We start from the raw sequence: 25803 nt of genomic DNA on the forward strand, positions 1-25803 counted from the left end.
GCAGAAGAAGACTGAGGTGGATGTGGAATCTCTTCAGATTCAAAATTTCAACAGGGTAGCATTTGAAGCCAATGTAATGTGTACAAGAAGCACAGTCATGAAGCAGTAGGAGGATGGTTGCAGCTTTCTGAGCCACTTTTCCCTGACTGACTGACTGACAAAAATGCCAAAGCAAAACAGTGAAACACTGACCAACTATGTGGGTCTTCAGAGTTATGGAATTAATATGGACTACACCCGCAACATAATAAAAACTTGTGTAAATGATCTGGTTGGCACTTGCTTGGACCTTCATGTACTTTAACTTTGAAGAACCACGGTACACCAGTAATGAAATGCTTCTTAAATTTCTCCTAGTCTGAATTCATTAGATTGAAATTCACATGGACTGCTTAATTTCAGGAGTCAAACAATTTGGATACCAAACATGCTTGTATTTAATTTTTTGTCAAAAATGAATTTAATTGATCTATAACTACTTCCTGTAGTGTCTACTATCTCAAGCAACACCAATTGTGCATTATAATTTGCTCCACGATGGTAATATTTTCATCCATCATTGATGTCAAAGTCCAGGCACACTATGAGATGTCATCGATAGACATTCTACCGAAATAGAATTCTGTGACCCTTCTCACATTGACTAGGTGAAAAGGGATTTCAGAAGGCCTATTGTTCTCAATTTTAAAGAATTCAATGACAAAAACTATACCTAATTTTGCAATTTTTTTAGCTCCGGGTTTAGTTAACTCGGTAAAATAAAATACACTAGAAGTAGTATAAACTTAAACAGTTGAGTACACAGGATCTAATCTATGGCTAACTAGAAAATTAGCGTAGTAGAATGCCGCATTTATTTTCAGGTTTGGAATTTTCTGATCAGCTTCTGTAGAGTACAATGTCTAAAATACTGCACTGTAGATTAGGTTCACATTGAACCATTATAATCCTGGGAGTTTGAGCCTTGTTACTAAAGCAGTGCAAATACTTAAAATAGGACTCATATACTTAACCCAATATACTCAAAATACAACATGTACTGGACACTTGAATTAAAACTGCTATATTAAAAGGAATTTTCAAAAGCTTTGAATTTAAACATATTAATTATAATGTGAAAAAAAATAGTACATTTAATTTACTGATTTATTAAATGGAAAACAGAATCCTATCTTAAATCATACTTACTTTCTCCTTGCTTAAAGACTTCTTCCTCCTCTGGACTTTCCACTATCAATGGATTTACAAAAGCTGCCCTAATAATATAAAAATTATGAAAAGAGTTGCTGATAACTTTCTTCAGCTATGAAGACATTTACAGCATCTCATTTTTCTACGCTTCAAATAAAAATGGCTTTTTATTAGAGACTTATTCTTGGGATAAGGGATTAGAAAATTCATTACATTCGTTTCTAATTTAGGATATTCCTATAATATCATAAAGAACATCAAAATAGCTTATATACATTAGAATATATTAAAATTCATTAGGGAAAACTTTCTGCCACTGAAAAAACTGCATTCAAAGAAAAGGTTTTATGTAAATAAACTAGAAGAAAATACAACTGAGTACCTCTTGTTTTCTGAATCTCGAGCAACCATGACAAATGTAGCATCCAAGACAGGACTATATATATCATTATGGTTCTACAAAAAAGAAAATAAAAGAGTTAGCAAAGTACTCAGGGACAGTCCTTTTCAATTTGTAACCTTGATTTAGGTATAGAATTTTATCTGATTTTACCTGTTTGTGGTGCTTTAAACACACAGCATAAATCAAATTGTTTTAAGGGCTAATCTGACCCACAGGGCAGCACAATGACGTCAGGAGACTGAGGTTCAAGTCCCGAGGTGCTCTCTAAGTGGAGTTTTCATGTTCTCGCCATGTCCATGTGGATCTCCACTGGGTATTTCAGTTTCCCCCCACTGCCCAAAGGCACGAAGGTTAGGTGGATTGGCAATGCTAAACCAGCCCAGATCTGTATGTGTATCTGTGTGTGTGTGGATTAATGGATGTGACTGGCAAATAGGACAGAACAGAGCTACAATTCTGATTTGAAGTAAAAAAGAAAAAAAAAAAAAGGGAAAAAAAAGAAAAATACATTTAATGCCTTTTTACTGTACTGCTCCAAATTTCAGGAGTAACTGTAACATAATCTATATAATAAACAAAGTTCTGCATGCATCAGCCTGTTTATTTGTGTGTTTGTCCTGGCATGAAATTTTATGAAAAACGGGGGAAACTTCAGGTATCATGAAATGATACTGTACATTAAAGTGTAACAACAGTGAAATAGCACCTAACACGTTATGATAGTGATCTGATGGCTGGTGCGCCTGTTTTCAACAAAGCTGATCTGGTTTGATTCCTACCTTTAACATTTATCTTTTTATTTTGTCAGATTCCCTACACTATTTTCTCATGATCATCCACCACCAATTGGCTATATAGTGTGCAGAGTTATTTACTATAATTTGAAGCTGCATTCTGCTAAACCCATCAAGTTGTCATAACCCCCTAGTTAAGTGAAATTTGAATCATTTTTTCCACTTTTAATTTAAAATAAAGCTTTCAAATAATACCAGGGAAACACTAGATAACACAGCTGTAAAATAAAGATTAATTCAAATCCAATGGTGTTAAGTTGCATTTTGATAAATCAAAGGTTTATCACTCATTATGCACAATGAAGTATCCCTTCTTTCTCTTAAAAAGTCTCACGGGCAAATATATATAATGGCCTTTAGAAGGTGCTCTTGCAGTTCCCAAACCCCCAAACAATGCCAAAGAAACTAAAAATATAAGGAAAAGGACATCTTAATTACAATTGAAGGCAATAACAAAGAAGTGTACAGGGCTTCAGAGAAATAAATATAACAAGTGAAAGACTAAGGCCAAAATAAAAAGACATTTCGACACCTCCCATCCCTACATCTTCTACCTCTCTAACTTCCTGCACCTCTCTTCTTCTTCCTCTTACCAGGTCAACTGTCATCCGTCTCCACCTCATTGTAAATTCACTGGAGCAATGACAATTGGCATTTTTTGACAGCAGTACTTCTGAAGAACTTCTGGGTCAGGTGTACCCATACAAAAGGCCAGGGGTAGTCTACCCAGAGTTCCCTCTGATAGACCCTGGTATTCCGGCCAGACTGCTAGCCCAATTTAAAAAAACAATTAAAATTAAAACAATGCAGGGGCATCAATAGCAGCCCCCTGCTGCCAGAAGTTACAGGGATTGGACATACATACATACATACATACATATAGACACACACACACACTCATACACATATTCACATTCACATTCATATAACTTATATCGGAAAATGGTTCCTGGATTTGATTTGAAAACATTTACAATAAAACTGTAAAAGACTAAGATTCATTGTAGTGCTATACAATGTACATAAAGAATTAAGGTGACAGACATCTGCTCTACTACAATCTATCACATTCCATACAAGTTAAAGGCAATCAGAAAAATCCCTTAAAAACAAATCTAACCTTAAAAACAATCTAACAATCTTTAAGTAACCACGTGTGCAAAACTTAATGGCAATTAACATGCTTGTGCACACAGTACCTGAAACATGTGCATTTTGACTTCCATAGAAGTCTTTCCAACCCAAGAGACATTTCCAGTAAATTTTATGTCACAGTCAGGATGAATAATATTTCTTCGCATGTCTAGGAGGATGAAAAGATAATTTAATGAGATATATAGGACAGAAAACAAATAACAGATTAAAGGATAAAAATGATAAAGGATAAAAATGGATAACATTAAAAAGGGAATTAACTTACAAAGGAAAAATCTTCATAAACTTACAACACTTAATCCACCCATTGATACATTCTTTTTCTGACCTGTTATTGTATACCGCATGTTAACGAATAAAGAGGTAATGGATACTGGGGAGCCAAAGTCCTATTCAGAATTTCATGCAAATCCTGGGGGAATGTTCAAAATCTACTTAGAAGGCACTCCAGCTTTGAACTGAACATGGGTTCTATGGGTTTTCAAGCTTTCTTACCAGTTGAACTACCATGGTGCACTTCAAAAAATAAAGTCACAAAAACAATGCCAATAGAACTCAAATGTGCTGGCACATAAAGTACCTTGATCAGATGCGACTTACACCAGTCAAGGATGTAGGTTAAGAAAATAAAAAATAAAACAATTCTATTACATCACTTAACCAAAATCATATGATGATCAGTTATAGTACTCCTTACATATGCACACTGTAACAAGAATAATCAGTCATGGCAAGTGGAATTGTTTTTTTTTTCCTACTTTCACATTTGATGTTAGCCATCTAGTTAGCAAATTTATCATAGATCTTTAAATGGTTACTTGAACCACAAATCAGTTTGTGTTATTGTCCAGATACCATTTTTTATTGTGCTGATTGCTTCTGCCATATTAAAAAGAGGAACAAAGATGAATAACCATTTCATTTATTAATTTATTCTGTAGGGAATGTAAAATGAGCTACAATTATCCAGGGAATACTTTAAGACAGTTATGCTTTATAAGCAATGTTAATGTAATATGAGTGCAAGAATAAATAAATGCCCAACTATCATAATATAAAATTTTGCAACACATACAACATTAAACATCATTCTCCAAAAAAAACACAAATGCAACTAAAATTTGTACATTATATATGTAAACTTTCTTTAGCATATCTCCTTTTACACACATACTTCATGTTGAAAGAAAAGGAAAAAGAAATGTATATAAATGACATACCAATTTTATCAACAAGAGCTGTAACAATAGACAAGGGAGACCTGCGATGACTGTCACTTTTTGTATGAGAATAGCAAATGAGAACTGCAATAAAAATAAAAGTAAAACTAACATGCATATCAAAAACTTTAGTTCAGCCTCTTATCAATCAGTAATATCTGACGTACTTAAAGAATGAAATACCAGGGGTCTCGTGTATAATGCCATGCGTAGAATTCACACTAAGACATGGCTTATGGACAAAAAAAATTCAGATGCATAAAACTGTGTGTAAGCAAAGTTCCACGCACTTCCCCTTTATAAATCCCAATCAAGGTGAATTTTAACAAGCCTACAGCCCCACCCCAAAATTTTGCCTATCTGAATATGCAAATCAATATATATAGCCCCTTCAGTTCAGTATTTTGTTAAAAGACAATGGCAAAAGCATATGTAAAAAAGAAGTATTTCACCGAATACAAAGTGGATGTCCTGCTCAGTGAAGTGGAGGCAAGAAAAAAACTCACTATTTGGTGGCTTAAGCAGTGATATGATCAACAAAAGGAAATTGATGGAGTGGCACTCAAATGTTCAAGTTTAGAAAGTCGCACAGTGCCCAAAATAAAAAGAAGTGGTCAGATATCAAAGTCAATGTTAAAAGGCAAGTGTTCGAGTGACATACTGAAACTTATTAGGGCCACAGAGAAGAAAAAATAAAATAGGGACACAGTGAAGAAGAAAAAAGGTCTATGTCAAGATTAAAGTTGAAATGTTGACTTTAATCTTAAAATTTCCACATTAATCTTGTAGTTTAATTTGTCATTAAAGTAGAATGTCATAAACGTCATCTTAAAATTGATGTTTAATTTTCCTAGAGTTTCTCAAATGGCATCGTAACTAAAGTAGCATGTTAAATACTTTGTACTCTATGTGTTCCCTGGCCCAGATGTTAATCACTACGTGCTTCTTAAATGGGCTTTCTCTTATGCCAACAGAAGCACACAGAGTACATTACAGTCATGATATTACAGACCTCTGAACATTTTAGAATATTTAGCAGCTATATACTGTATATTAGTTTCATGAGGAAATACATTAAGACATGTTTTAAACATGTGGGGGCACGGTGGCACAGCAGTAGCAATGAGCTGGCACTCTGTCCAATGATTGTTACTGCTCCCGCAAGATACTTGCTGGGACGTGTTCAACTCCGGATGGAATAATTTATTGCAGCAGTTCTGTGTCTGTCAAACATACCAGCCTGCAATTCCTGTCTTTCCATTTTCTTTCTCCATGTAACCAATCGCCACACAATAAGCATCTGTACTAAATGTAAAATCAACTGTAAGCTTAGAAAACTGATTCTTCAAATCTTTTAAGGGACATTGAAAAATGTTTTTTTATACATGTTTAATTATTCCATTCATCTTTCCATCCAGGGTCACACCAGTCCTAACAACCATACAGCGTGAGGCAGGAAAAATCACTATTGCTGCACCACTGTGCCCCCACATTTTTAATTATTAACAGTATACAGTACATTATTTAAGTGAAGTTAACAATTTATCTGTAAAAGGTAATATATATATTTTAATGTATTTCATCATAAAAATGATATCAAGTATACAGTATTATAGTATTGCAGCACTTGGCTACTACAGGATAGCTCTTGGAAATATAAACCGACATAGAAGCCAGTCATAATCATCTGTAAATGCGCTCTCTCCTAGTAAATTGAATTCCTTTATTGTCATTGTATGGTACAATGAGATTGAATATGTAACTCCTTCATTAACTTATTTTCCTATAAAATTATAAAAAATAATAATGGAAACCATACAATATGAAAGCATAAGTGCAATATACATGTAGATATAGTGCTAATTGTTCATAAAGAGGCTCAGGTTATGCAGTATTACAGTTGTAGTGCAAGTTTACAGTGAGGTAATTGTAATTATAAGTACAAGCGGTTCAACTAGGAGCACTTGATGGACTGATTAGAGTGCGTTTACAGCTGTTGGGATGAAACTGTTTCTGAGCCTCGAGGTCCGTGTAGAAAAAAGGAAAGGCTCTGAACTGTTTGCTGGATGGGAGAAGTTCAAACAGACTGTGGCATGGCTGAGTGGAATCCATGCAGATGCTGATGGCTTTCCTGAGGCAGTGTGTGCTATAAATGTCCTCCGGGGCTGGAAGCTGTATCCCGATAATCCTCTATACTCGCTACACAACCTGCTATACAGCCTTCCGTTCAGCTGCTGTGCAGCAGTGATACCACACATAGTTACAATGGGTTAAAATAAAATAGTGGTGCACTGACAGTAACAATGAAAAAGCAGCTATTGTATTTGAAAAAGTTTGGTCCTTTCGTGCACTATTATATTGTAATAGAATGATTACAGTTAAATGCCTTAAATTTGTAAATTATATGCAATTAATTTCAGTGTATTTGATAAAGACAGCATGATGGATGTGAATCTGAAAAAGAAAGAGAAATGACACAGAAACAGTAGCACTGCTTTGATGCTGGGTGCTGCCAATTTGCAAAACTGAGCATAAAAATGTATACATGCAGTGTGAGGCAGCCGTGAAAATGTGTGTGACTTTACACCAAGTTTAGTTTTTACACATCACAAAGTGAACATGGAAACGGCCACACGTAACATTTTTGTGCATATGCTCCATTTCTACAAGAGGCCCCTGGTGAGGATACTGGATCCGAAAGAAAAACGAAACAATCCAAAAAACAATTAAATAACATTATTTCATACATTTTTTTTTTATTTAGAACTAGCTGTGCTACCCAGCTAAGACAGGTTGAAATCTAAGTAATCAACACAGACCTCATTGTATTCAGCGTTAACATTCACAATGCACCATCTATTGGAATGTATTTTGTAATGCAAGAAATAAAATGCATTGTATTTTCAATTCCAACAGATGGTGCACCACAAGCATTAGCACTGCTTTTATGAATCCCATACTAAATTACATCTAACAGAGACACAAATTCATAGACACTAGTCCTTTATTAAGGTGGATTCCATTAATCATATAAACTGCTATTTAAATAATAATATCTATAAACAGACATTGCAGTTTACCTGTCTATAACTTGCTGATTTAAAAATAATTATCAGAAAAGTAATTCAACTTGTTGGCTGTAATAATGAAATAAATACCTCCTATACTATCAAGATCTTCGAGGATCCTGCCAAATCTGTCAGGGAAAAAAACACATGAATTTATCAAACAAGCTGGCACAAATAAACTCTTTGCCATATAAGTTTGGAATTTATTACCTTACACTATTGTGAACATTGAGATATTTCTCTCGCAATATTGGCTGACTTCCCAAAGGCAGGAGAATCTCAACGTAGCTGTCCTTTATACGACGAGAAGGCAAATCTTCCTGTCGGTTTGCAAGTAAAGAACTCAAAGTGGTTCTATCTATCATAGCTTGCTGGTGATCACTAAGTGGTAAAAAAAAAAAATTATAAACAAATATTAAATGGCACTTCCAAAACACTCAGCTGGTCAACAATTATATATTATTATGTAATATCTATATCTACTTTCAGAATTCTACTTCCAGACAAAGCACCTGGACGTTTATTTACTGTATAAATGGGCACTGAATTGTAGTTTTATTTTTTCAAAGAAATGCTAATTATGCAACACATTTTCAGGTTCAGAGTTTAAAATACCAGAGCATTTTTTCGTGTTTGTTTTTCCATTAACCCACATTGTATTGGAAAACTCATCAGAAACTTCAAAAGACTTTATCAGACAGTTATCTTATCCAAAGATCTTGACTAGACATTGTTCTCCTCTCTTGCTTAATGAATCTTAGCCTGAAGGGGTCTAATATTTTTTTACATCTAAGATGTCTCACTTAAAGGTTTTCCAATGAAGTATCTGTCCTGGTGTCTATATAAACACAGGGAACTCCAGTTTCTGTATTACATCTTGTGTGAAGAAGGGGCCTAAGTTGCCTCGGAAGCTTGTATACTGTAATCTTTTTAGTTAGCCAATAAAAGGTGTCATTTTGCTAAACTTGTCACTAGATCCATAATGGCTAACATGGTACAACAACACCCTAGTACTAATATTAACTACCATAAATTATGTAAAAGGCTATTACTCACTAAAATATGATAAATACAAAATACTAACTGCATCAGTTCTATAACTATCCCAAACTGATAAACTCAAACAGTGAAACAGTGATCACAAAAGAACAGAGCAGAAGCTTTCTTCTCTCTCCTTACAATTACCTTTATTCTTCCTGGTATATATAAGCCTTGGTAGTGTGACAAAAACACAATACAAATGTGTATCTTCTAGAATGACATGATGTGCAACAAGAGTACATTTTGAAAGTAAATCATTTTCATCCAGCTATACACACCTAAATAATTTGGACAAGACAGAAAGTCTCTCAAAGCTCTTTCGAAGGAACTGAAAGTAGCTGATTTTATCAGAGCTGTTTGGTAATAATAATTACTGTAAAAACAATTCTTTACATTTACAGTATATAGCACTTTTCTCAAAACTGAAAGCACTTTTCATAGTGAGTAGGGAGCCACTTCAACCACCACTAATGTGTAATATCCACTTAGACATAGTTAAAGACTCAATAGCTTCAAAATAGAGTTATTTTCAGTGATGGGAAATTCTTCAAAATCAATATAACAGAAATAATTAAGTATTTTTTTTATCACATCTTCATTACCCATTGACTTTTTTAACTTCAGTTTATTCATTTTATTTCCAAGAAGCAAAATCCATCATTGTCACGTAAGAATGTGCCATGTGTGAATAAGTTTGGTAGGATTTATAGCAAGCCACAGACATGTACAGTATAGCAATAATTTACAAAGTTCCATGTAAATATGAGTCCTACCACAAATTACCAGACCATAAGTTATAATAAAATAACTTAACTAAGAGTCATGCATCCAATTTACACAAGGATTAAAGAAAACTCTTTTGACCTACTTCTTAGTAACAAGAATGTATCTGCAAATAAATCAACAATAGAATTATATTTGGCAAGGAAATGCCAGCACATTTATTAATAAAACTTTTGTTTAAGTTTGATTTGTGTTGAAAAATCATTTTAAAAGCTTCCAGTCAAATTGTTTACAAAATGTTCTGTATGGAATTTACCGGCAGCTGCACACGTAAAAGCACAGATATCAAATGAAATTAGAAGTAAGTAAGAGTAAACAGCGCAGTGAAAAATATAAATATTATACATTACTGTACCTCCAGTTTGTTGAAACTCCAACAATCTCTCTCAGTTTATTCCTCACTTAAAAAAAGAATATTCAGTATTATTCCTTTACAGTAAATGACAACAGTATTAGACTGCATTGAATGCTTTATGATTTGAATAAGTATGTGCAAATAAGTGAGAGTTCAAAGTGCAGTTTAGTTTGCTAGAGAATTGATACTGCAAGAGAAGAACAGAATGTCGGTATTAGTTTAAAGCAATCCCAAAAGCACCGGCTGCCCTAACATAAGATAACCAGTTTCTTTAACCAAGCAAAAATGAAACAATATTTAAAAAAAAGGAGTGCAGGCAGCTCAATAATGAGCTCTAACAAAAAAAACAAATAACCAAATTTACACATCCTAATTTAAAAAAATGATGGAAAAGATTGATAAGTGGTCAGGGTAAAAGACCTAAAAAATGCCAGGGATTTTGTTTTTGGAACTTCATCTGCTCACCTTGCACAGTTACATAAAATTTGGCTTTGGCTATGGGAAAAATATAAAGCTTAGTGTATGTACAGAAGTGTTGTATACACTCTATCTGGGTGCGACCTTCACATACTGTACTTCCCAACATTGGAAATTCAACTTCACCCTGCTGCTCCTTCAACTGAATACAACACAAGCCTGCTCCAGAGTGACCACCCAGAAAACTCATCATACTGTAGCTAACACCAACTGAAGTACTGCATATTCTCTGTCTGTTCTGTTGACATGTAAGGGTGACAGACTGATATTTTGGTCATGTTTCTCCTCTATCCTCTTCTTACACAGATCAGAAAGTTCAACAGGGGCCGCCTGCTGTGTGCCCCAACACAGAAGGGATTGTTCAGTAACGTAAACTACCTCTTATGTCATGCCTCTCATCAGCTGTGGTTAAGCAAAATGACACCTTTTATTGGCTAACTAAAAAGATTACAATATGCAAGCTTTCGAGGCAACTCAGCTTGCATATTGTAATCTTTTTAGTTAGCCAATAAAAGGTGTCATTTTGCTTGGCTTTTCTCATCATTCATAATGGCTAACACTGTATAACACCCTAGTACTATCAGCTGTAGTTGGAATTCCATTGTTCTTTGCCATTTTCACCAGTGTCTCTCCTGACTTGATGAAGTCAGAAAAACATGGGTCCTGAGTAATTTTTTATGTCTTTGTCTTTGTCTTTACTGGGTTTAACCCAGTTAACTGTTGTGTCAGTATTTGCTTATATCATCACTTGAAACTTTCATTTGATAGGCTTGTGCCACGGAAAAACATTCCAGCCCTGTTTGCCCCAACATAGCTTGCAATTAGGGCTTTTTGTTAGGTTTTAAGTGTTGAAATTAGTGAGAAAAAGAAAACCCCAGGCTTCTCACTAACAATGTTAGTGCCATCTGTCCTAAGCTTGTGCCTTTTGCAAGGATTTTGCAGGCTTAAAGTCACATTTGCCCTATTTATGAGTGCAACCACAAGATCTCCCAAGATCCAGATGTCTTCAGGTCATTCATAACACCCTTGACGGTAGCATGCTGGATTATACTTCTCAAAACTCCTCACAACATCTATACATTGGGACAGAGAAGAGAATAATAGTACATAACCACGGAAATTATTCTTGCATTTCTAAACAAGATGGACACTCCAGGATCATAAAACTTCTATAATGGGGAATGGAAGCAATTAATATTCAACATGATCCTGGCCAGTCTACATGTACTTTATTTTTAAATTGATTTTTGTTGTTGTAATAAAAAGGATTTACATGAGCAATTATTCTACAGAAACAATATTGCTTTGTCTCCAAACACCATATTGGTCTTTTCTCATTCACTCTCAATCTTTTCACTATTGCATATACTTTAAATTTTAATATCTTCTGCCTCATATCCCTTTGTTTTCTCATCTATACCAAATTACTACTTAAAGCACCTCCTGTTCTTCTCAGCTACCTTTTCTACATCTGCATTACATCACCATGTAACATTTTCAGACCTACTTAATCAAATTCAAGGCTGAGGTGGGACTTGAGCTTATCCCTACAGTAATGGGCACAAGGAAGGAAACAGCCCTAGACAGGCACCAATCCTTCACAAGGGCCTAATGGAAATGCCAATTAACTGGCATTATAACTGCAAAAGAACCTACCCCAAATGCTTTTGGAGATACAGCAAGAACTTTGGCACAACCTGAGAAAAAACAATGTGGAAAATGTTCATACTTCAGACAACAACCAAGTGTGGGATCCAAACACAGATCACTGAGTTCTAAGGAAGCAGCTCTAACTACCAAGTCTTCACATCCTCTTGTGATTCCTGTTTTTGTCTTCACCCACAAACCTTTTCCACCATTTTCAACCAAACATTCTTCCTCTACAACCTTTTACCACTATGGCAGATGCTCCTAAAATTATATTTTACTACAGATTTACTTCTTATCCTCATCTCTTATAACAGTGTTGTTTTTACTTTATACTCTTTTGACTAAAATATCTATTTCTATCAGTATTGCACTACATGTCTTGCCTCTCCTTGCCTAGCAGTTTATCATATCTGATCGCATCCAGATTCACATTTTACTAATTTGTATCCTTCTTAAACAGGACAATGTGAACAGATATTTTCATTAAACGAGAAAAATGACCATGCCCAGAATTCCTCATACTAAATATGTGGCTCCTGTGAGATCCCTCATTGCCTCTGCACTGGCCCCCATATTACCATTTAATAAAAACTTAAGAGTAAAATAAAATAAAAATAAATTAAAAGTAGTTATTTCTGAGTCAGAAAGTACAAAGTGAAGTGTACCCAGATTATATTTTTGGTGTACACATGAACAACTAAAACAAAATGTATTAATTTGAAATGTGAGTTAATGAAAAATTCTTGCTAATAGAATAGCAAAGCACAGATTATAAATTGAAAAGAGTAAAAAAAATATTAAAAAAAAAGGGATGAAGCCATTAGTATATGCCAGTATTATGCATCCTTTTTCTCCCAAAAGGAAATTTACTGTACCTGGAAATCCAACCCACTACCATATTAATATTCGTAAGTCTTAATAGCATGTACACCAATAATATAAATTAAAAATTATATAAATACAATTTACATTACATGACAGCAAGGAATAAGTTGCAGTTTGGAAAATATATTTTAATAATAAATAATACAATATCATTATAATGTTATGTAATAATATAATATTATATTTACATTTTTTTTTAAACACTTATGACTGAAACTCTATTTCATTAACAAGCGCTGCCTTCATGATAATCTGTAAAGTGAATGCCATGGATTTCCATGTAAATCTCCTTTTGAGGCTGGTTTACTTTTGCTTGTTTATTTAATGAATGCTGCATTGCCATTTATTAAAACATGCATATTAGGTATTACCAACACACCATCACTTATGTGCAAATGAGAGTGCCCTGTAAAAAAAATGAAAACATACAACACATAATGACATGAGTGGTGGAGGACAAATAACTTGCAATACACTCTTTACACCAATACTCTGTAGTTGATATTTTTTATATCTGTGTTGCAAAACAAACAATACATATCTTATGTAACTTTTTTAATCCAATTGAGGGTCATGGGAGGCTGCTCACTCTCCTAGAAGCATTAGGAAACAACTTTGGGCAGGGCAGCAGTCCATCACAGGGCCTATTCCTGCATAAAATCACAAACACTATCATTGGGCAATTTAGAATTGCCAGCTAACCTAACCTGAAGATAGCCGAGAACCTGGGAGGAAAGCACAAAGACATGGGGAGAAAGAGCAAAATTCACACAGATTAAGACTGGACAAGGGACTCTAATCCAGAATGCTGGTTATTACTATGCCAATGTGCTGCCATTAGATAAACCACTACGAATTTATCATACAAACTGTAGTTTTCTGTGGTGCAGGTTACTGTTTAGTTTTGTCATTTGATGAGGCAGTGGAGCACACTTTACATAACAGCTTGAATCACCTACTTGAAGACCAATTCTAACATAATAAATTGGGCTTACATTAAACTTTACAAACTGCAAACTTTCTTTTCATGTATAAAATTTTATAGAAACAGGAGGCCTACAGAATCTATATATATATATATATATATAAAAGTCAATGTATGTGTGTGTGTATGTGTATGTATGTTCCAGCATCACTTCGAATGGCTGGAGCGATTTTCATGAAACTTGGTACACATGTTTCTCACTGGTCGACTAAAAAATTATAGGGTGAAATCAACCCTAACCCACCTCCTTCTGGGTAGGGTGGGGGTGATCTTGCTGTCTTGTATGCATGTTATCATCCAGTTGACACTCGGAGCGACCACCAGAGGGCGAAACGGAGGTGACTGCCAGCATTCTTTATGTTTGAGCAGCACCGCGCCCCTGTTGCTTTTGAAATTAAATACAGTTGGCCGGTTCTAAGCATCAACTGGATTATGACATACATACAAGACTGCAAGACAAGCACATTAGTGAGTCTTCATTGTTTGTTAATATATTTTTAAAGTTGTGTTTTTTTTAACTATATTTTTCTCAAAAATTAAACAAAAAACACTTTATTTTCCTCCTGGGCAACGCCGGGTAATTCAGCTATGTTAGCTAGTATGAAATATTATGCAGATAACAAGCCCAGCAAGGAGTTTTAAATGCCACAATTGCCTTCATGGTCAGTGTTATAATTGTGATGAAACTTAAATGTCCACTGGATGAATAATTTAGTTTTGGACCAATGAATGAATCAATTAATCCAAGGTCCTAATGATACATGGAGATGGGTGGATAATAACATGGCAAAAAACCGCATGAGTCTATGGATCCACCCGACCAGGTGTCAACTCTCAGGGTAAAAGGCATGCTGTAAATTTTCATGGAATACACTGGAATTCAAATGAATGCCTGAATATATTTGACTACTCGGGGTAACAATTCAAAGCAAATGTGTGTCCATCTGCAAATGTGTTTTTCTCCCTTTCTTTTCAGCAAGATAATGTTAGTGCCATTAAGCTAAAAAAGCGGACGCAATACTCTCAGATACAAGACTGAGAATTCTGCGTATCACAGTGGCCTAACCAATCACAATCCATCTGGGAGTGTGTCAGGTGACATGAAATAAACCACCTTCCAGTACAGATTCCAAAACATCTAATGTGCAATTATACAGGGACACTGCAGAGCAGAACATTATCATAATCCCCGTGCTGCACTTTAGAAACTATGCGTAGTCCAATTGTATGTTTTTGAGAGAAAACAGAGGACATGTTTATTACTAGACAGATGTGGTTAATGAAGTGGCAATTAAACTTGCATAGAGTGAAGTACAGCAGATTGGGATGCAAACCCACAGCAGCCTTGGTTCCTCTGTCTGGTCTGTACTGCAGCTCAAAGTTATCATCAGAAGATTCAAAAGATGGCCTCCTATGCATGTTCTTCCTGGGCCATCCAGTGCCCTAAAAGCTATGGCACTGTGGAATTATTTTACATACATGTTTGTGATGGGCAAGTTAGGATGAAAACTTAGTGTCGTCACTTCTCGGTTCAATCACACTCATCTGCACAAAACACAGGTCAGGATGCAGTGGTTTTCTTAGTGGCTCAAGCTACTTGAACAAGGACAGATGCATTTTCCATAGTGTTTTTAATATATGAATGTTAAAAATGACAAATGAAAATTTCCATAAAATAAGTGATGAGTAATTTAAATAACAAAAAAATAATTTAGATCAGGCACCAATTTTACAAGAAGTGAATTCTGTACTAGTCAAACTGAGCACCCTAGAAAATGCATACAAAGACACAACTAATTTGAAAACAATTGCACAAAACTTATTAAACATATAAATTTACTTGAACAGTAAGCCATGCTTCAGATGTCCTAGCAAAACTGAAGACTAGTTTAAAATCTGGTAAGGGATTTTACATTTATTTCTTAGCACTTTAAACTTTACATGAAATTATAAAGGAGACAAGCTTAAAACATGTTAAATTTCCTTATTTCACACAACCCTCTAACTGCAAATGATTACTTCACTTTTACCACTAATATTTTTTTTGGCAGAATATATAATCATGTGTTAATAACTGGAATATGTCGTAACAGTAATGCATAATCAAGAAGATTTTTAAGGCATTCTGAATGAGTCTGCAAATACCTGCATTTGAGTCCCTGCCACTTTTGTAGGACATATTTTATATATAAGAGGGGCATTCAAATATAAACAGGAATTTATGAGCTACACTTAATTTATTGAATACAATGAAACGACTTACACACTATTTTTCTGTGTATTCTCCTGCCACAGCAATACACTTGTTCCAGTGCTCAGGAAGCTCCTAAATCCCAGAAGAGTTGAAGTCTCCTGACTGCATGTTGACCCATTCTTGCTCAGAGTCAATAACCTCCTCATTCGACTTGAATTTCTTCCCTCCCAAAAGTTCCTTAAGTGGACCGAAGAGATGGTAGTCCCTCTCTGAATGACTTGCACCAATCATACACTCTAGACTGAGAGAGAGAGAGACACTCATCCTCAAACTGATTTTTACATCTCTAATAAATCTGACATGGAAAGACTCCTTCATTTGTCAAAAATTTTATAACAATTTGCTGTGCAACACTACTGTGTACCTTCTGCTCTGACATGTTGATTACAATGGACAGGAAGGGGGAAAAAAGCAGCTGGCACTTCTAATGACAAGTTCATATACTGTATGCGTGTGTTTGTCCAATGAGTCAGGTCTACCTTGCACTCTTTATAAGAACAGAGCATGAAAATTCCTGTTTATAGCTGAACACCCCTCATATTTATTTATTTTTTTTTTACCTTCATTCATGGTATAAGACTGTACACCACTCTGAAGACTGCTTGGAGTATGAAGCATCCTATGGACCGCCAAGGCCACTCTGTTCAGCAAGTGTAACCTATAAAAAGAATTTAAAACATAAATTTCCTATTCATCGGGCATTTAAAAACTGATAAACAACTATTTGCTAGTACGCAACTGCATAAAAAAGTACTTTTTTATAATTTAAAAAATTAAAACGGCATCTTATTCCAATTCAGGATGCTACTCCAAAATAAACAGCAGTCCAATCATTCACATTTTCTTTTAAAATGATCTTCCAAACTATAGTCAAAGGAAGCTAAAGACGTAACTATAACTTACATAGGTGTAATGGAGTTTAAAGCAATGTACTATGTGCACTTGCAGAGTGATAAATATTGCTTTTTACATTTTTATTTAATCAATAATGTGATCATTTGAAATGTCTAAAATGGTACACAGAAAAGAATAACCTTTAATATGTTATAAGATTATAGACATAGCATACATACATCTGTAACATTTTTACATCCTCTTAATCCAAGTCATTTATTTTACTGTTTAAACTTAAGTCGGCTCCATGTAGTTTGTATATACTGTTTATCTGGCTGCTGTTTCACTGCAGTTGCTCCACTGGGACCAATAAAGTACCTACTTATCAAACATCTTCCCACTCCTATATGGCTGATTTTGTTATATTTAAATAATAAGTCTCTGTCTTGAATAAACAAATTGCAAAAAACATTACTTACGGCTAGTATAACAATAAACACTCCACCACTAAGCTATTTTAATATACTGTATAAGGGCCAAGTAGTCATTGTTGTTTAACTTTCTATTAAGAAAGTTTGAACAAATCTGACAATAATTTAGGCAGCTTTGCCTTTATATTAGGGTTGCCAGACTTCCCTTATATACGGGGACATGTCCCATATTTGATCATTTTGTCCCCTGTCCCATACTGACCTTTCAGGGACACCCAAATGTCCCGTATTTAGTTCATTTTCAAATTGCGTAATAAAAATGTATTTTTACTACCTTCTTACGATACTTAGTTGTAACCTTATAATTATACTTTCTTTTCTCAAATTCTCTTAATGAAAATAACCCAAATATAATGAGGAAACTAGTGTTTGCTGCCTGTCTGCAACTTGTTTAGTTGCTGTGGTTGGCGAGGGACAGCAACACTCTTACCGCTTTGCTCTCCAGCCGCTCTGCTGTGCATTTCTGTATCAGCATTGCAACATAAAGTGTCAACAAAGTGTGTTGTTACTACTTGCCACAGCCCACTTTTTTTCAAACTTAAAAATTAATCCATCCCAAAATACCAAAGCATAAGTGTAAATTTCGTACAAGGCAGAAGTTGTTTTGAAGCAAACTGTGGTGTATGTAATTGCACTTTCAGTATTGAACATGGTCCCGTATTTCTAATTTTGTAATCTGGCAACCCTACTTTATATGTTAAAAACTATTCAGTTTATAATTCTATCTTAAAGGTTCTAAAATTGGATTTTCAACTTTGTAATGCGCTAAAGGCAATCCTCTCTCAAATCTAATCAAAATGTGCCTGCTAATGTGACTAGCTACCCTAACTTTAAGTACTGTATATACAGTAAATCTTCTACCAGCAGACCACACTCCAGCGGATTCACTTATTTGCTATTATAAAAGTGTAACAATGACTTGACACTCGCAGTTTAATCATGCTTGTTGACAGATAATGTCATCACTGCAGGCCGTGGGGTAATGCCTGAAATGGACATCAGGGGGTTGTACTTGTGGCCATGTGCAGAGGAAAAAAAAATCCCAAGATGCCTAACACGTAGTAGAAAAATGTGAGATTGACCAATAACAGGTCTGTGATGCCCTTAAATGCCCATGGCTGAATGGATTAACGCAAGTCTACCAATCTCAGAAAGGTGTGCGTAAGGTGTGTTTAAGCTACTGAAATCCCATTCATGATGGGGACGAGGCATACAATTATTCCTCACAAACAAGGAATTCTTAGCTTGCAATGATTAAATCTCAGACCTTTGTACACACCACCCATCCCTACTATCGATTGGATGGTTTAGTGAGGTCATCGGATCGGCCCTGCTGTGGTTGCTTGCAGCTTCTGATAGAGTGCCTAAAAGATGATTGAATTTGATTATTAAAGAGGTGAAAGTCTGTTGTTTCCATAGGTGAACCTCTGGAAAAATCTTTACTGAGCATTGAGGGGCGAGATTGGAAGGCTAATGCATCCACCCAACCCCGTCTCACCCCGAACTAACATCCTGCTAGAACTTAGCCCTATTTTTCCCATAATATCAATGCTCCACTATCCATGTTTTTAATATCCATGGGGTTCTTCAGGAACGTAATGGAAGGGTACACTGCAATGGTGTCCCATCCACACTTGGCTCCTCTCTTAACTCAGTGTTGTAGTGTTTTACACAAACTCCCCTAAATACTAAAATGGATAAGCAGGACAAGTGATGAGCAGTGCCTGGTTGTCTCCATACATACCGCTTAGAATTAAGCCCAAAAAGTTCTATCTTGGAGTTTGCTAAAAGACACCTGAAGGACTCTGAGATGGTGAGAAATAAGATTCTCTGGTCTGATGAGACCAAGATAGAACTTTTTGGCCTTAATTCTAAGCGGTATGTGTGGAGACAACCAGGCACTGCTCATCACAGTGAAGCATGGCGGTGGCAGCATCATGCTGTGGGGGTGTTTTTCAGCTGCAGGGACAGGACGACTTGTTGCAATCGAGGGAAAGATGAATGCAGTTAAGTACAGGGATATCCTGGACAAAAACCTTCTCCAGAGTGCTAAGGACCTCAGACTGGGCCGAAGGTTTACCTTCCAACAAGACAATGACCCTAAGCACACAGCTAAAATAACGAAGGAGTGGCTTCACAACACCTCTGTGACTGTTCTTGAATGGCCCAGCCAGAGCCCACACTTAAACCCAACTGAGCATCTCTGGAGAGACCTAAAAATGGCTGACCACCAAGGTTTACCATCCAACCTGACAGAACCGGAGAGGATCTACAAGGAGGAATGGCAGAGGATCCCCAAATCCAGGTGTGAAAAACTTGTTGCATCTTTCGCAAGAAGACTCATGGCTGTATTAGCTCAAAAGGGTGCTTCTACTAAATACTGAGCAAAGGGTCTGAATACTTAGGACCATGTGATATTTCAGTTTTTCTTTTTTAATAAATCTGCAAAAATTTCAAAAATACTTTTTTTGTCTGTCAATATGGGGTGCTGTGTGTACATTAATGAGGAAAAAAATTAATTTAAATGATTTTAGCAAATGGCTACAATATAACAAGGAGTGAAAAATTAATGGGGGTCTGAATACTTTCCGTACCCACTGTAAATGCAGAACATTCAAATTATTACAGCTGATTAAAAAAAAAAATACAGTTCAACAACTGTAATGAGAACAGGTTGTTCAGTCACAAATTGCCACATCTTATTCACCTACTGTGCATTGCCCAAAATAATATCAAGTTGAGATTTGAAGATCCCTAAAATCCTACTCTCCACTACACTACTTGGTAAATTATTCCATGTGCCTATGGTTCTTTGTGTGAAGTAAAACCTTCTAACATTTGAGAAAAATCTGCCTTTAAAATGTTTCCAACTGTGTCCCCATGTTCTAGTTATAGAATTTATTTTAAAGTAACACCTGGGATCCACTGTACTAATTCCTTTCATCATTTTAAACATTTCAGTCATGTCACCTCTTAATCACCATTTGCTTAAGGGAATACTCCACTCAAAAATATATTTTTTCTGTTACTTACCCCATGTGTTTTGCAGTGATGACTGAGAAAAACTTTTAATCTCATGTTGACATAGAGGTATAACGGGCGGCCAGAACTCTTGCCTGGCTGGGACCCCCATTTTGTGGAAGGACCCAGGGAGAGAGTACTTTTGGGACAGTTTCTCCCTTGGGCCAACAGAGGGCACATGGACTTTTCCAGGGCCTTATTTGGCCACACTTCCGCCACACCCTGGAGTCCTTCCTATAAAACGGGGCCAGTCCCACCATTCGGAGGAGCTGGAGTCGGGAGGAAGAGTACAAAGCCTGAGGAGGAGTGGAGGGAGAAGGACTGGCGGCAAGAAGGGACAATGTATTGGTGTGTTGTGTTGACTGGTATTTTGGGCACTTTAAACTGTAAATAAACGTGTGTAGTGTGGCAAAACCATTCTCCTGCCGGTCTGTGTCCGGGTTGGCTTCATAAAAGATTAAAAAAAAAAAGTTTATGATAGAACGGCCGTTTATTGTGACCATATGCTGACTATAGCAAACAATAATAAAAAACATCTTCAAATCAAAAGTTCAATGTTTCCTGTTAAAGCCCTACTATGATTTTTCAGAAGCATTTATTTAACAATATTGTAACAAAAAATCTATGTGTTTTGCACATTGTGATTATGTGACTGGAACACTGACATGTGGATTATGCAACACGAGTACCGTGAATTTTTTCACATACATTTTTCAGTCTTGCTTGGGTCAATATAGACCACCATTCTACTATAAACTTTATCTACCTTCTACCCTGTTGGGTCCTTAAGCAAGACCCTTAACCTGCATTGTACTGTCCAGGGTATGACGTTAATCTGCATCCAGGACTGCGAGCAGGTCCTCCAAGCTACAGGGAAAATTTAGGGGTTGGTTGCAGGATTGACACTCCAGCCACTGTAAAAAAAAAACTTACACTGTTCAGTGTGGTGCTGATGGGTCACCCACAGAACTCAGGTCTCAATTCAGGGGGTTCATAATGTGGAGGGAGCAGCAATGTGCTGTAATCAGCACATGTTTCCAACCTCTCTCTCTCTCTCTCCATGAAAACATGAGATTACATTTTTTTTCAGCCATCACTACATAAGGTATGTAACACATAAAAAATATATCATTTTTAGGTGGAGTATTCTTCCAAACTTAAAAAAAGGTTCAAAAAAAGAATGTGCATTGTCGCTCTTTTCTGGACTTTTTCTAGTGCTGCTATGTCTTTTTTGAAATACGTAGGCCAAAACCATACACAGTAGTCCAGGTGAGGTAAAACCAGTGTGTTATAGAAGCATTACCTCCCTTGACCTGTTCTCCATACATTGTGCTGTAATGCAGCAGTGAATCACATAAAACAGAACTCCTTCCATCTAGGTTTATATTTTGCACCACTTCATGAAGTTGCAATGACAATTAAGAAGATGGTACTGAAAATATCAAAGGTTGCACACATATAGTGAATATCATTAGACTGGAAATAGTTATATTTCTTTAATAATAGTCTATGAACAATTTACAATGTACATTTGCAAACAGAGATGGAGGAAAACAAATTTAAAACCCTAGCAAACACTTTAAATCAATTATTTTGGTTTAGTACAGATATTTCAACAACTAATAAAATTTTCAAACCAGCTTTATCAACTCTAGGAATGATGGAAGCCTTGACACCAGAAATGTCAAAACTGGGCTCTACATATTATTGAAATATGGAAAGCATATATGCGTATATCACTGATATAAAGTAGTAGTGTGTATTGTTTTGTTACTTCGTTGTTAAGATTTTCATATACATTCGGCTTTTCTGGGTGTTTTTTTTAATCCATTATTTCCTAATGATCGGACTGGTGGGTATGACACTTAACAAATAGTATGTAGCTGCAGCCTTTCAACATTCAGATTCATTTGCTCCGTGTCTATTTTAATACTCGTTGAAATAAAAACCTGCAGGTACAGGATTTTAATAGAATCGAATGTAAACGCTGGCCTGGGAGAAAATAGTAACAAGTTAACAGTAGTCTCAAGATCAAAGCGCCAAAACCAGGATAAAATTCTGCATCTTGTCATTAGCAATAATCCATCCATCCGTCCATTATCCAACCCGCTATAACCTAACTACTGAGTCACGGAGTCTGCTGGAGCCAATCCCATCCAACACAGGGCGAAAGGCAGGAAACAAACCCCGGGCACCAACCGCAGACTAGCAAAAATTGAACGGTAAATTCATACTTAAATGGACGGGCACGTTATATCAAAATCTATTGATTTTATCCCGATTCCATTTTTCCCATTCTTAGTAGCAATGCCTCTGGAATGCTGGTGCTTGTTACATGAGGCAGTGCCAACTCGCACTACATGACGATCAAATGCATTTTCCACTTTAACTGCTATCAGAAGTTTGCTTTGGTATACTAAACATCAAATCTACTAGACCCTTTGGATGACCTTCGGAGCCTTCGCCGGCAGTAAGTCAAAAAAGCAGAGCTGGACGGGTCGCGGTGTTAACGTAGGGCTCACTCACAATTCCTACATGTCTGCCAAGTCATCTGATCTCATTAATGTACAAACATACGCGTTACTGTAAATATGCGTACATAAATATAAACATGAATCATATCAATTCAATTGACTTGGTGCATTTTGCCTTTCAGAGTCTGGATCGCTGAAAGCTGGAATGAAGGGTGCGGTTCAAAACTGTATGTAGCACCCCATACTCCTAACACTATTGTTATGCAAGTTAAAATCATAAAAAACTAAAAAAGGTGTGCCCTCATGAAGAAGGAGATCAAGCTTTATATCCTGCCTACCGCATTTTAAAACGTCTTTTTTTTTCGTCTCGTTAGAAGTGCTTCACGTTGCTGTTGGCTGTGTGGTTTTCTTAAAGTCAATCCACTTCCAGGTCACACTTGAGGCTGCAGCCGAGTTTCTCTGAGCTCTGGTGCTATCGCTAGACCCGCCCGTAAAGTCAGTGATGCTGCAGCACGTGACAAAGGAGCATTCCTCAAGGCTTCGTCATAGATCTTCAGTACCGTTAGCGTGACTTCCCATTTTTTCTAAGTTCTGTAAGTTTTGTTCTTGTTTGTTGAACGTGAGGCTGTATTTGTTGCCTCTGACGCCTAACCTAACTCGCGGCGTTGTTTTACTGCAAGGATCCCAAAAATCCGCCTCAGCGCGCATGTACGCTATCCCGTGACGTCACAGACGCATTATGAAGAACACACTCAGTCGCTCTGCTGCATACTCATTGTAAAAAACATTTGCGGAATGAACGTTGACAAACATAACTGGGAAAAAAGTTGAAGACTGCAAAATAAAATTAAAATTAAATTAAACAAGTATTTTTTTAAATGAATTAATCAAATATTAATAATTATGAACATTGAAAAATTACAAATACATTCATTTGAGCCGCATTGTAACAAAGTAACAAATAAATGGAAACTATAGAAAAGACAGAAATGCGTTTTAGATCTTGCACAGTTAGTCACACTTGGTCCTGCTGTGGGCATAACACTAACAACATAAACCCACCCATATTCTGAATCCTCTACATGCATCTTCTGTGCTACAGAGGCTGGAACCAACCTTGGACTGGATGCCTGTCCAACATTAGAACATATGAAAAACTTCTAACGAGAACAGGCCATTTAGCCCAACAGCTAATTCCTCCAAAACAACACCAAGTCTAGTTTTGAATGTCCCCAGAGTCCTACTGTCAACCACATGACCTGGTACTTACTCCATTTGCCTGTAGTTCTCTGTGTGAAGAAAAACTTCTTAATGTTTGCAAAAAAATTACCTTTAACAGATTTGCAACTGCTCCCCTTTGTTATTGTTGGACTCATTTTAAAATAACTGTGTTGATCCACTGGACTATTCCTTTAATAGTTTTAAACACATCATGTCCCCACTTTACCTCTGTTTGCATGAACTAAAGAGGTTCAGCTCCCTCAATCCTTCCTCATTACTCATACTTCGCTCTTGTTTGGACTTTTTCCAGGTGGATACAGTATGTGTTTTTTACTAAACATACAGTAGATTAAAGCTGCCAACAGTACTCCAGATGAGGCCTCACAATTGTGTTATAAGGCTTAAGCATGACCTCCTTGGACTTGTACTCTTACATACCCTTCTATATAACCTAACAGTCTGTCAGCCTTCTTAATGGCTCCTGGAGACTCCTGAAGGAGGTTGACAGTGTCAAGTCCGCTATGACTCCTAGATACTTCTCATCAGGCATACTTTCAAGTTTCAGACCTTCCATTGTTTATTCAAATCTAATATTTTCCTTCCTACGTGTAATACTTTACATTTACTTACATTAAATTTAATCTACCACAAATCTCCCCAAGCCTGTATGCTGCCCATGTCCCTCTGATTCAACGGATTCTAAATTATCTGTCATTCCACCTAGCTTGGTGTTATCTGCAAACGTAACCTGCTTGTTGTTATATTCCTTACCATATCATTTATGTAAATTAAAATACCAGCGGCACTAGCACTGACTCCTGAGGGACACCACATTTAACATCACCCAAGTCTTGTACAGTTCCTTGCACCATAATCCTCCGCTTCCTGTGTTTTAGGCAATTTTGCACCCATCTACACACTATATCCTGAACTCCCACCTCTTTTAACTGGATACCCAACCTCTCATGTGCAACCTTATCAAATCTCTCTATTATAATAAAAAAAATCTTGGGAGACGAGACTTTTTATCTTGCAACGAGACATGATCTTTTGAAGAGAGACACTTTCATGTCCCGCAAAAAGAGACTTTGTGCCAAGAAATTTAAACATGCCCGGGGCTGGAAATAAAAGACAAAGAGTAGATGACAAAGTAGAATGTCGTAAAGTTTTCAAAAATGTTGGCGCAATACACATGCAGAGCAGGTTAGAAATAATGGAAGTACAAAAATTTGAAAGTCTCAAAAAAATGATAGTAAAGATCACATTAGCACAAACAAACGGAAAATATTACTTGGTGAAATAATGGAACAGCAAAGAGAGATCGAATATATTGTTCAGATTTAAACTTTAAGTTGGAGACTTATACTCACAGGCAGTTATACGTTGCATTGTCACGATGTAATTCCAAACATGGAATCAAAATTCAATGCGATATTGACGAAAAGTCAAATGCGTAAAGAGATTGAATATATGGACATAGGTGATATGACAGAAGTATGTA

The 25803-nt window shown here is 36.2% G+C and overlaps 1 protein-coding gene across 3 annotated transcripts in view; it reads right to left on the reverse strand.

Moving 5' to 3' along the window:
- The window catches only part of LOC120523889 (acyl-coenzyme A thioesterase 9, mitochondrial-like), a 53531-nt gene extending 29760 nt beyond the window's left edge, over positions 1-23771 (reverse strand). Inside the window, exons 1-10 of one of the 3 annotated variants that reach the window (XM_039745584.1) lie at positions 23420-23771; positions 16822-16919; positions 13402-13428; positions 10011-10056; positions 8042-8212; positions 7922-7959; positions 4764-4847; positions 3588-3691; positions 1574-1647; positions 1189-1256 (exon numbers count right to left, since the gene is read on the reverse strand). In XM_039745584.1, the coding sequence (XP_039601518.1) occupies positions 1189-1256; positions 1574-1647; positions 3588-3691; positions 4764-4847; positions 7922-7959; positions 8042-8212; positions 10011-10056; positions 13402-13428; positions 16822-16919; positions 23420-23424 (715 nt within the window). In that variant the 5' untranslated portion in view covers positions 23425-23771. Of the gene's footprint in view, positions 1-1188; positions 1257-1573; positions 1648-3587; positions 3692-4763; positions 4848-7921; positions 7960-8041; positions 8213-10010; positions 10057-13401; positions 13429-16270; positions 16503-16821; positions 16920-23419 lie in introns of those variants that run through there. The other 2 variants (XM_039745586.1, XM_039745585.1) reach the window with 2 other exon arrangements.
- Between the last annotated feature and the right edge of the window lie 2032 nt (positions 23772-25803).

The sequence above is a fragment of the Polypterus senegalus genome, chromosome 2 (genome assembly GCF_016835505.1).
Source record: "Polypterus senegalus isolate Bchr_013 chromosome 2, ASM1683550v1, whole genome shotgun sequence".
NCBI lineage: Eukaryota > Metazoa > Chordata > Cladistia > Polypteriformes > Polypteridae > Polypterus > Polypterus senegalus.